Source organism: Dendrobates tinctorius, unplaced genomic scaffold, assembly GCF_039654945.1.
Source record: "Dendrobates tinctorius isolate UK_male_01 unplaced genomic scaffold, ASM3965494v1 ptg000107l, whole genome shotgun sequence".
Lineage (NCBI taxonomy): Eukaryota > Metazoa > Chordata > Amphibia > Anura > Dendrobatidae > Dendrobates > Dendrobates tinctorius.
This window is the reverse complement of record NW_027361775.1, coordinates 23,618,321-23,630,473: the sequence shown is the minus strand read 5'-3', so window position 1 is coordinate 23,630,473 and position 12,153 is coordinate 23,618,321. Positions and strand designations below refer to the sequence as shown.

General features: G+C 40.5%; 1 protein-coding gene across 2 annotated transcripts in view; it reads left to right on the top strand.

Moving 5' to 3' along the window:
- Positions 1-12,153, top strand: part of DVL3 (dishevelled segment polarity protein 3) — a 155,212-nt gene that overhangs the window by 106,910 nt on the left and 36,149 nt on the right. For both annotated transcript variants that reach the window (XM_073589264.1, XM_073589266.1), the window contains exon 5: positions 3,378-3,513. In XM_073589264.1, the coding sequence (XP_073445365.1) occupies positions 3,378-3,513 (136 nt within the window). The remainder of the gene's footprint in view (positions 1-3,377; positions 3,514-12,153) is intronic.

Sequence of the window (12,153 nt, the reverse complement as noted above, 5' to 3'; positions counted from 1 at the left end):
AGCAGCTGTAATTGCCGCAAAAGGAGGCTCTATAAAGTACTGACTTTAGATGGGTGAATAATTATGCACAATTAATGTTTCGGTTATTTTGTCAGATTGTTTTTTGCTTCACAAATAAGAAAAATCAAATGTTAACAAAACAGAGAATCAAGAGTCCATGCTGCCTCGCCTCTAAACAATTGATTTTATTTGTAGATTGTGAGCCCTCGTGGGCAGAGTCCTCTCTCATCCTGTACCAGTCGTGACTTGTATTGTTTAAGATTACTCTACTTGTATTATGTATACCCCTCCTCACATGTAAAGTGCCAAGGAATAAATGGCACTACAATAATAAATATAATTTAACCCCTTAGCGACCGTCGATACTCCTTTTAATGGCGTTAATTAAGGGTACTAAAACCACAGCACCGCTAATTCACGGCGCTGTGGAGAAAGTGATTAGCGCCCCCCAGTGTCGGATTTTCTCCGGGGTCTCGGCTGCCGGGGGTAGCCGAGATCCCAGAGAACATGAATCGGTCGATTTTTACCGACCCCGCTTTAGCGATCGCCATTAACCCTATAACGGCGACCGCAAAAAAAGCCGCGATTGTGCATTAAATTTCTCTTTCCTCTGATGTGATCGCACATCAGAGGAGAGGGAAAGGGGGTCCCCGATTTTCCCCCCCCCCCCCACCCCGGTACCTCTCCGTGGTCCTCTGTCCCCTCCCGGTGGTCCTGCTTCCCGCCGACATCCTCGGGTGGGCGCCGCCATCTTGGATCCGGGGAAAATGGCGGGCACAAGCGCAGTGCGCCCGCCGGGAATCTGCCGGCTCTGGCTGGCAGATTCCATTCATCCATTTTGATCACGATGATAAACTATCATCGTGATCAAAATAAACCAAATAGTACATAATCCCCCCGTTTATCACCCCCTTAGTTAGGCCAACATAACGAAATAAAGAAAATCTTTTTTTTCAGTTTTCCGTTAGGGTTAGGGTTGGGCTAGGGTTAAGGGTTAGGGTTGGATTAGGGTTAAGGGTTAGGGCTAGGCCTCGGGTTAGGGCTAGGGTTAGAATTAGGGTTAGGGCGAACTAGGATTAGGGTTGGGATTAAGGTTAGGGTTTGGATTGGAGTCAGGGGTGTGTTGGGGTTAGGGTTGGAGCAAGAATTGAGGGGTTTCCACTATTTACCAACTTTGAGGGTCTAAAAATTGGGTCTAAATCACTTTTGTGCAAATACAAGACTCTTTATTTTCACGGCTCTGCGTTTATAAACTTCTGTGAAGCGCTTGGGGGTTCAAAGTGCTCACCACACATCTAGATAAGTTCCTTAATGGGTCTAGTTTCCAAAATGGGGTCACTTTTTGGAGGTTTCCACTGTTTAGGCCCATCAGGGGCTCTGCAAACATAATGATGCCCGCAGACCATTCCATCAAAGTTTGCATTCCAAAATGGCACTCCTTCCCTTCCAAGCTCTCCCATGCGCCCAACAGTGGTTCCCCCCAACATAAGGGGTATCAGCGTACTCAGGACAAATCGCTCAAGAACTGTGGGGGTATGATTTCTCCTGTTACCCTTGTAAAAATAAAAATTTGGGGGCGAAAAGATCATTGTTGTGGAAAAAAAATAGATTTCTTATTTTCACGGCTCTACGTTATAAACTTCTGTGAAGCACTTGAAGGTTCAAAGTGCTCACCACACATCTAGATAAGTTCCTTAAGGGGTCTTGTTTCCAAAATGGTGTCACTTGTTGGAGGTTTCCATTGTTTATGCACATTAAGGGCTCTCCGAGCGCAACATGGCATCCGATCTCAATTCCAGCCTATTCTGCGTTGAAAAAGTCAAACGGCGCTCCATCCCTTGCGAGCTCTGCCGTGTGCTGAAAAAGTGGTTTACCCCCACATATGGGGTATCGGCGTATTAAGGAGAAATTGTACAACAAATTTTGTGGTTGATTTTCTCTTTTAACACTTGTGAAAATAAAAAAAATTGGTTCTGAAGTAAAAAAATTTCAAAAAAAAAAGTTAAATGTTAATTTTTTCCTTCCACATTGTTTAGTTCCTGTGAAGCACTTAAAGGGTTAATAAACTTCTTGAATGTGGTTTTGAGCACCTTGAGGGGTCTAGTTTTTAGAATGCGGTCACTTTTGGGTATTTTCCGTCATTTACACCCCTCAAAATGACTTTAAATATGATGTGGTCCCTAAAAAAAAAATTGTAAATTTTGTTGTAAAAATGAGAAATTGCTGATCAAATTTTAACCCTTATAACTTCCTAACAAAACAAAATTTTGCTTCCAAAATTGTGGTGATGTAAAGTAGACATGTGGGAAATGTTGTTTATTAAGAAATTTGTGTGACACATCTCTCTGATTTTAAGGGCATAAAAATTTAAAGTTTTAAAATTGCAACATTTTCAAAATTTTCGCCATATTTCCGTTTTTTTCATAAATAAACACAAGACTTATCGAAGAAATTTTACCACTAACATGAAGTAAAATGTCACGAAAAAACAATCTCAGAATCAGCGGGATCCATTTAAGCGTTCCAGAGTTATAACCTCATAAAGGAACAGTGGTCAGAATTGTAAAAATTGGCCTGGTCATTAAGCTGCAAAATGGCTGTCACTAAGGGGTTAATATACATTAAAACAACAAAGATCGGTGGCTATATATAAATTTAGTGAAAATCCCAGACTAAAAGACTGGAAATACTACCAGTGTACGTACTGACTGACTAGAATCTGCAGAGGAAATTAGTCTAATGTAACATGATCAAAAAAAGCCTGTAACTGCATTTCTAAAGGGTGTTTTTACATCAGTCATTAACATCTGTACATGTAATATTCATATAACATGTAGCTGTACAGCTGAGCAAAAACACCAATATGACACTGCTAAATTTCACAAGCAGGAAACATGCATATTACTTGTATAGTTGATTTTAAGTTATGAAAATACATATCCCTATTTTGCAAGCCACTGTAACTGAGCACTTGGTATAATTATTGGTTTTAATATAATTTGTGCACATACCAGAAAAACACTTTGTATTTTTATTATCCAAAAAAAAATATTGAGTGTAAATAGCAATTACCATGTACATCTAGATACAGGAAAGATGTATATATGTGACTCTTCAGATTTTGTATTAGTCAATGCCTGATGAAGAGACCTGAATAGTCTCAAATGTGCAATTTGTTACCATCTTTTCAGTTAGCCATTAAAAGGTATCGCCCACTGAGGACTCTCAATTCTGAATATTTTTCCGTGTACATCTAGAAATCATACAAATGTCTGTAGTTGTTACTTGATGAAACATGCGCTTTGTGGGTTAATTTTAAACAAAATGTTCCTTTATATTTATTCCTTTACAAATTTTATTTTTTTTTTTTATGGCAGCACCTAGACTCAATGGCACATCTAAGATGGAGAGTCGCAGGGACACAGGAGGATACGAAAGCTCGTCCACCCTAATGAGCAGTGAGCTGGACTCCACTAGCTTCTTTGATTCTGACGAGGATGATTCTACAAGCAGGTATGTAGAAAGTCCAGACTGCGTGGAATAACAGAGGCTGGACAGACATCTGTCTGGGATGATTTAGCGAATCCTGCTTTGAGCAGGGGGTTGGACTAAATGGCCCTGGAGGTCCCTTCCAACTCTACGATTCTATGATTCTATGAATGCACCAGAATTGATGTCTGATAGAACGGCAGACTATAATGCGACTGGTGTTTGATTCCCTAGTCAAATTTTTTCACGTACATAGGAATGGAAGTGATAGAAAACTGTCTTTGCATTTGAATATGTTTGGTCTTCTTGATGCTACCTCTACAGGAGAAGGGAAATCTGGAACCAGAGCAGACATACCAGGACGTTAGGTCCAGGGTGACCCAGTCAGTAAATACTGTGTAGTTTCTGAAACAGGATGCTGCCCTCCCATCTACTGCATTCTCCGTTTTGAAAGTTATCTCCCTTATTTTGATAAAAAATAATTTCCTAATCGCTGAGGGTCTGACCACTTGGGCCCCAACCAATCCAAAAAACTGGACTCTGAAAAGCTGTGGCTGAATGGAACAGGTGTCCATCATGAGCGTTACCAGTCAATTTATTCTAATGGGAGTGGTGTCTTCAGCAGTCTCATTAAGAATGAAAGGAGCCGCAGTGCTAATCATTGACATAATTCAGCTGAGGCGCTTAAGGAAGCACTCCTATTAAAGTTTTTATCCTCTTAATATATTACACTCATCACATTATACACCACTGTGTACTTACAATTGCTCATTTTTCCTTTCTACCCAGATAATTCTTTTTTTCCAATACGTCTGTGACGTCACGTGATTAACCTCTTCGCGACCGCCCACAGTAGATAAACGTTGGCGCTTGCTGGGCTTTGTGCAGCGCCGACGTTTATCTACTGTCGGCGGTTTTGTGCCCCCCGGGACCCCCTCATACCTTATAACGCGGGGATCCCGGTGCACAATGCATGCTGGGACCCCCGACGTCATCGAGACCTGATTGGTTCAGGTCCTGATGACGTCGCGTCACAGCAGCCAATGAGAGAGCTCGCTGGGAAAGCTGCTTGTTTCCCGGCGATCTCCCTCATTATAACGCGACTTCTCCTCTGAGCTCATGCTGACAGATGAGCAGAGGTGAAACAGCGTTACAGTGTGACTAGATCGCTGCCTGGCACAGCTGATCGCTGCCTGGCACAGCTGTGTCAGGCAGCGATCCTGTCACACAGTAACGCTGCTTCACCTCTGCTCATCTGTCAGTGTGAGATCAGAGGAGAAGTGGCGTTACTATGTGCCGGGCAGCGATCTTGTCACATAGTAACGCTGCTTCTCCTCTGATCATCTGCCAGTGTGAGATCAGAGGAGAAGTGGCGTTACTATGAGTCAAAAATACAAAAAATAAAAAACACAAAAATAAAAAAGTAAAGAAAAAAAAAAAAAGCAGGTGGGCTAGGGCTAGGGCTAGGGCTAGGGTTAGGGCTAGGGTTAGGGCTAGGGTTAGGGCTAGGGTTAGGGCTAGGGTTAGGGCTAGGGCTAGGGTTAGGGCTAGGGTTAGGGCTAGGGTTAGGGCTAGGGTTAGGGCTAGGGTTAGGGCTAGGGTTAGGGCTAGGGTTAGGGCTAGGGTTAGGGCTGTGTTGGGGTTAGGGTTGGAATTCGAATTGGGGGTTTCCACTGTTTAGGTACATCAGGGGCTCTGTAAATGCAATATGACGCCCGCAGACCATTCCATCAAAGTCTGCATTCCAGAACGTCACTACTTCCCTTCCGAGCCCCACCGTGTGCCCAAACAGTGGTCCCCCCCCCACATGTGGGGTACCTGCGTACTCAGGACAAATTGGACAACAACTCTTAGGGTCCAATTTCTCCTGTTACCCTTGTGAAAATAAAAATTGGGAGCTTAAAGATCATTTTTGTGGAAAAAAAATGATTTTTTTTATTTTCACGGCTCTACATTATAAACTTTAGTGAAACACTTGGGGGTTCAAAGTGCTCACCACACATCTAGATAAGTTCCTTGGGGGGGTCTAGTTTCCAAAAAGGGGTCACTTGTGGAGGATTTCCACTGTTTAGGCACATCAGGGGCTCTGCAAACGCGACATGACACCCGCAGACCATTCCATCAAAGTCTGCATTCCAAAACGTCACTACTTCCCTTCCGATCCCCACCGTGTGCCCAAACAGTAGTTTTCTTCCACATATGGGGTACCAGTGTACTCAGGACAAATTGGACAACAACTTTTGGGGTCCAATTTCTCCTGTTACCCTTGTGAAAATAAAAAATTGGGGGCTAAAAGATCATGTTTGTGGAACAAAAATGATTTTTTATTTTAATGGCTCTACGTTATAAACTTCTGTGAAGCACTTGGGGGTTCAAAGTGCTCACGACACATCTAGATAAGTTCTTTTAAGGAGTCTAGTTTCCAAAATGGGGTCACTTGTGGGGGTTTCCACTGTTTAGGCACATTAGGGGCTCTCCAAATGCGACATGGCGTCCTATCTCAATTCCAGCCAATTCTGCATTGAAAAAGTCAAACGGCACTCCTTCCTTTCTGAGCTCTGCCGTGTGCTCAAACAGTGGTTTAGCCCCACATACGGGGGTATCGGCGTATTTGGGAGAAATTGCACAAAAAATTTTGTGGTTCATTTTCTGTTTTTACACTTGTGAAAATAAAAAAAAATGGTTCTGAAGTAAAATGTTTGTGAAAAAAAGTTAAATGTTTATTTTTTCCTTCCACATTCCATTCATTCATGTGAAGCACCTGAAGGGTTAATAAACTTCTTGAATGTGGTTTTGAGTACATTGAGAGGTGCAGTTTTTAGAATGGTGTCACTTTTGGGTATTTTCTGTCATATTGACCCCCCAAACTCACTTCAAATGTGAGGTGGTCCCTAAAAAAAAAATGGTGTTGTAAATTGTTGTAAAAATGAGAAATCGCTGGTAAACTTTTAACCCGTATAACTTCCTAAAAAAAAAAAAATTGTTTCCAAAATTGTGCAGATGTAAAGTAGACATGTGGGAAATGTTATTTATTAACTATTTTGTGCGATATCACTCTCTGATTTAAGGGCATAAAAATTAAAAGTTTGAAAATTGCAAAATTTTCAAAATTTTTGCCAAATTTCGATTTTTTTTTTTTTTTTTTTTTTTTTTTTTAACATATAAGCGCAGTTCATATCTAAGAAATTTTACCACTATCCTGAAGTACAATATGTCATGAGAAAACAATGTCAGAATCAGCAGGATCCGTTGAAGCGTTCTAGAGTTATGGCCACATAAAGTGACACTGGTCAGAATTGAAAAAATTGGCCTGGTCACGAAGGCAAAAACAGGCTCGGGCGCGAAAGGGTTAAAAACAGACTTGCTGAATCCTTCTAAGCTCTATGTAGTAACAGGAAGTTTCTTTTCCCTGCTTGAGTCTTTCCCCTCTTCAACTCATGACCCAGCTGCTCCTCTCCTCCCACTTGCTAGGGACAATGATTGCAGCATTTTAGTTCTAATGATACTTTGAATTTCCTTCTCCCTAATCTGAAATTGGGTATCTATCTCTTTATTCAAATCTTCAAGTTCAGCAACTGTCAATACCACAGTCAGTTTTTTTTTTGTTTTTTTTTGTTTTTTTTGTTTTTTTATCTCTCGTATTATCAATATCCATATCATACTTCTCTAAACTTTTTCTGTTGGAGTTCCATAAGGGATTTTGAACATTGATTACAAATTTCCTCCCATTTCGAATTAAAAATACTGTCATCAACAGGAAAAGATGGCATGATTCTCACTCGAAGTCCTCTAGGTATAAGACCTTTCGCCAGATACTTTTCTAAGGATGCTCTGTTCCACCATGTACGGGTGTGTGTTTTTAAAAGATAACTTGATTGAATTTTGTAAAATAATCTTTTGTCCACTTTCACTACTGCCGTTTTGCACCGTATCTCCATTAACCCCTTACCTACAAATGACGTAATATTCCGTCCATGTGACCATGGACCTAATTACCATGGACGGAATATTACATCATCGCGATCAGCGGCGCCCATGTGGTGAGCGCCGCTGATCGCGGCCGAGTGTCAGCTAATTATCATAGCTGACACCCGGCACAATGTCTCAGGGGCGGTCACGGACCGCCCCCGACACGTTAACCCCTTGCACACCGCGATCAAACGCGATCGCGGTGTACCGGGGGTTAAAGGGAAGCATCGGCAGGGAGGGGGCTCCCTCCGTGCTTCCCTGAGCCCCCCACAGCAGCGCAATGTGCAGCGCCGCTGCGGGGGGCTCCTTTCCTGCAGGTCCCCGGATCCAAGATGGCGACGGGGACCTCCGGGGGCCTGCAGGAAGCTGGCTTCCTCAGTGCCTGCAAAGCGCAGGCATGAGGAAGCCTGGGCAGTGCCTGTGACAGATTGCTGATCTGTCACAGTGATCTGTGATGTGACAGATCAGCGATCTGTCACAGGACAGTGATGTCCCCCCTGGGACATTGTAATAGAGTAAAAAAAATAAATAAAGTGTAAAAATAATTAAAAATAAAATCGCCAAATAAATTAAAAAAAAAAAAAAATATTCCCCAATAAATTCATTTTTTGGAAATAAAAAAAAAACCAAACAATAAAAGTACACATATTTGGTATCGCCGCGTCCGTAACGACCGGCCCTATAAAACTGTCCCAATAGTTAACCCCTTAAGCGAACCCCTTAAAAAATAAAAATAAAAAATGAAGCAAAAAATAATGATTTATTATCATACCGCCGAACAAAAAGTGCAATAACGCGCGATCAAAAAGACGCATATAAATATCCATGGTACCGCTGAAAACGTCATCTTGTCCCGCAAAAAACGAGCCACCATACAGCATCATCAGCGAAAAAATAAAAAAGTTATAGCTCGCAGAATAAAGTGATGCAAAAATAATTATTTTTTATATAAAATTGTTTTCATTGCATAAAAGCGCCAAAACATAAAAAAAACGACCTAAATGAGGTATCGCTGTAACCGTACTGACCCGAAGAATAAAACCGCCTTATAAATTTTACCGCACCCGGAACGGCGTAAACGCACCACCCAAAAGAAACTCATGAAACGCTGGTTTTTGTAAATTCTGCGTCCCAAAAAACGAAATAAAAAGCGATCAAAAAATGTCACATGCCCGAACATGATACCAATAAAAGCGTCAACTCGTCCCGCAAAAAATAAGACCTCACATGACTCGGTGGGTCAAAATATGGAAAAATTATAGCTCTCAATATGTGGTGATGCAAAAACTATTTTTGCAATAAAAAGCGTCTTTTAGCGTGCGACAGCTGCCAAACATAAAAACCGCCATAAATAGTAAATCAAACCCCCCATTATCACCCCCTTAGTTAGGGAAAAATAATAAAATTAAAAAAATGTATTTATTTCCCGCTAGGGTTAGGGCTAGGGTTAGGGTTAGGGTTAGAATTGGGGGTTTCCACTATTTGCGCACATCAGGTGCTCTCCAAACGCAACATGGCATCTGATCTCAATTCCAGCCAATTCTGCGTTGAAAAAGTCAAATGGTGCTCCTTCCCTTTCAAGCTCTGCCATGCACCCAAACAGTGTTTTACCCCCTCATATGGGGTATCAGCCTACTCAGGACAATTTGCAAAACAACTTTTGGTGTCCTATTTCTCCTGTTGCCCTTAGGAAAATAAAAATTTTGGGGCAAAAATATCATTTTTGTGGAAAAGAAAATGTTTGTTATTTTCACGCCTGGGCGTTATAAACTTCTGTGAAGCACTTGGGGGTTCAAAGTTCTCACCACACATCTAGATAAGTTCCTTGGGGGGTCTAGTTTCCAAAATGGGGTCATTTGTGGGGGGTTTCCACTGTTTTGGTACATCAGGGGCTTTCCAAACGCGACATGGTGTCTGATCTCAATTCCAGCCAAAAAAGTCAAATGGCGCTGCTTGCCTTCCGAGCTCTGCCATGTGCCCAAATAGTCATTTACACCCACATATGGGGTATCAGCGTACTCAGGACAAATTGCACAATAACTTTTAGGGTCTTGTTACCCTTGGGAAAATAAAAATTGGGGGTGAAAAGATCATTTTGTGGAAAAAATATGATTTTTTAATTGTACCGCTGTACATTATAAACTTCTGTGAAGCCCTTGTGGGTTCAAAGTTCTCACCACATATCTAGATAAGTTCCTTAGGGGGTCTAGTTTCAAAAATGGGGTCACTTGTGGGGGGTTTCCACTGTTTAGGTACATCAGGGGCTCTCCAAACGCGACATGGCGTCCGATCAGAATTCCAGCCAATTTTGCATTGAAAAAGTCAAACGGCGCTCCTTCCCTTCTGAGCTCTGCCATGCGCCGAAACAGTGGTTCCCCCCCACATATCAGGTATCAGCGTGCTCAGGACAAATTGCACAATAATTTTTGCAGTCCAATTTCTCCTGTTACACTTGGTAAAATAAAAAAAATTGAACCTGAAGTAATTTTTTTTGTGAAAAAAAGTTAAATGTTAATTTTTTTTAAATATTCAAAAAATTCCTGTGACGCACCTGAAGGGTTAATAAACTCCTTGAATGTGGTTTTAAGCACCTTAAGGGGTGCAGTTTTTAGAATGGTGTCACTTTTGGGTATTTTCTATCATATAGACCCCTCAAAGTGGCTTCAAATGTGATGTGGTCCGTAAAAATAAAATGGTGTTGCAAAAATGAGAGATCGCTGGTCAACTTTTAACCCTTATATCTTACTAACAAATAAAAAATTTTGGTTCCAAAATTGTGCTGATGTAAAGTAAACATGTGGCAAATGTTACTTATTAACATTTTTGTGTGCCATATCTCTGTGATTTAAGGGCATAAAAATTCAAAGTTGGAAAATTGCGGAATTTTCAAAATTTTCGCCAAATTTCCATTTTTCTCATAAATAAATGCAAGTTATATGAATGAAATTTTACCACTAACATGAAGTACAATATGTCACGAGAAAACAATGTCAGAATCACCGGGATCCACGGAAGCGTTTCAGAGTTATGACCTCATAAAGGGACAGTGGTCAGAATTGTAAAAATTGGCCCGGTAGTTAACGTGCAAACCACCCTTGGTAGTGAAGGGGTTAAAGACTGAGTCTAAGCTTGATACCAGTCAGTGTCCCTGGCTTTAGTATCCATGAGGCCAGCTCACAAACCCTGTAACCAACTAAAGGAAAAATTCAGTATACCATACAATATGGCCTAATAATTACTTCCTATATACAATGTATTCAACCAAAAAAAGGGAAGTTTATACCATTAGTAAAAAGACCATTTTATTAAAACAAACATTTTATTTAATACATCATAAAAATAGTACTCATAATTATAATTGTCCAAAACAGAGATATATAGATGCAAAAAGGTAACTGTCAACAACAGGATCACTCAAAGACAAAATTGTGGGACAGAAATATAATAGAGTGCATCAGATATAAATTCCTATCCAATAAGAGGTTACAAAAAACTCTTTATCTTATGTTGGGTAACTGGCCACACAAACCAGGTAAATAGATGGTAAATCATCCCAAAAACATTTTAAGTGTCAGTAGGATGCCAAATGTAAGGCTATCTGAAAAAGCTGCTGTACAAAATATATATATATATATATATATATATCCTCCTAATAAGCGTCCAAAAAATGCAGTAAAACAAAATTCACATGGCTAAGGAGTAATCAAGTTATAAAGGAAATTATTAAAGTGCATAAGAATTTGATATAGACAATTATAGCTCCTTGTAGAAAATTAAAGTGATCAAAAATATTACCATGTGGCAACACATATCCAAAGCCCCAAATAAGATTTTACAAGGGCTATTAAGTCTCAAAATAAAGAGTTTTTAAAGTAATTCAAGAATATTGCCATGTGACAACAATGTTTAAAGCCATAGGTAAAATGACTAAAGTTCACAGGGGTATTGATGAAAAGTGTCAAATGGGAAATAAAAGTCGGCATTGAGCGGATGACATTCATCCACTCAATGCTGACTTTTATTCCCCATTGATTTGCATTGGGGTTGGGTTTCAGTCCAAACTCTGACTTTTTTTTTGCCCTAGTCGGACCAGTTTCATCTGAAACAAATTTTGTTTCATGAAACCCGATCCGACCAAAGTCACTCAACTCTACATAGCAGCTAATTAAAGAATACCTGACCTGCTGGTGGCAGAGACTCCCCAACGCGCGTTTCGCGTAAGCTTCTTCAATAGGGGGTATAAGGGGGGTATTAGTTCTAATGATAACGCATGCGACTCAGACTCCTAATATATATAATAAATTGGGTACAGTTGTTCAATGCAGAATGTGCTGAATATTTTTTTTCATAGGAATTTGGGAAAGTTATGAAATGTCCTATAAATGGCTGTTCTATTCCTGATCTAAGGCTACATTCACAGTGTTTTTGCTGCGTTTTTTGAGGATACGTTTTTCAGCTGCAAAAGCAGATCAGCTTTTTAAAAAAACGCATTACCTGAAAGGTTTTTCAGCTAATAGATGTTTTCAATAGCAAAAGCAGATTAGAAAAATGCCACACAAACTGACATGCTCTTTCAGCCCAAAAACGGATCCTCACAAAACAATGTGTCTGAATGTCATATCTTGAAACCCACTGACTTTGCTGGGATGCCCAGAGTCACTGCGTTTTACTGCAAAAAACGGATCCGCAAAAACG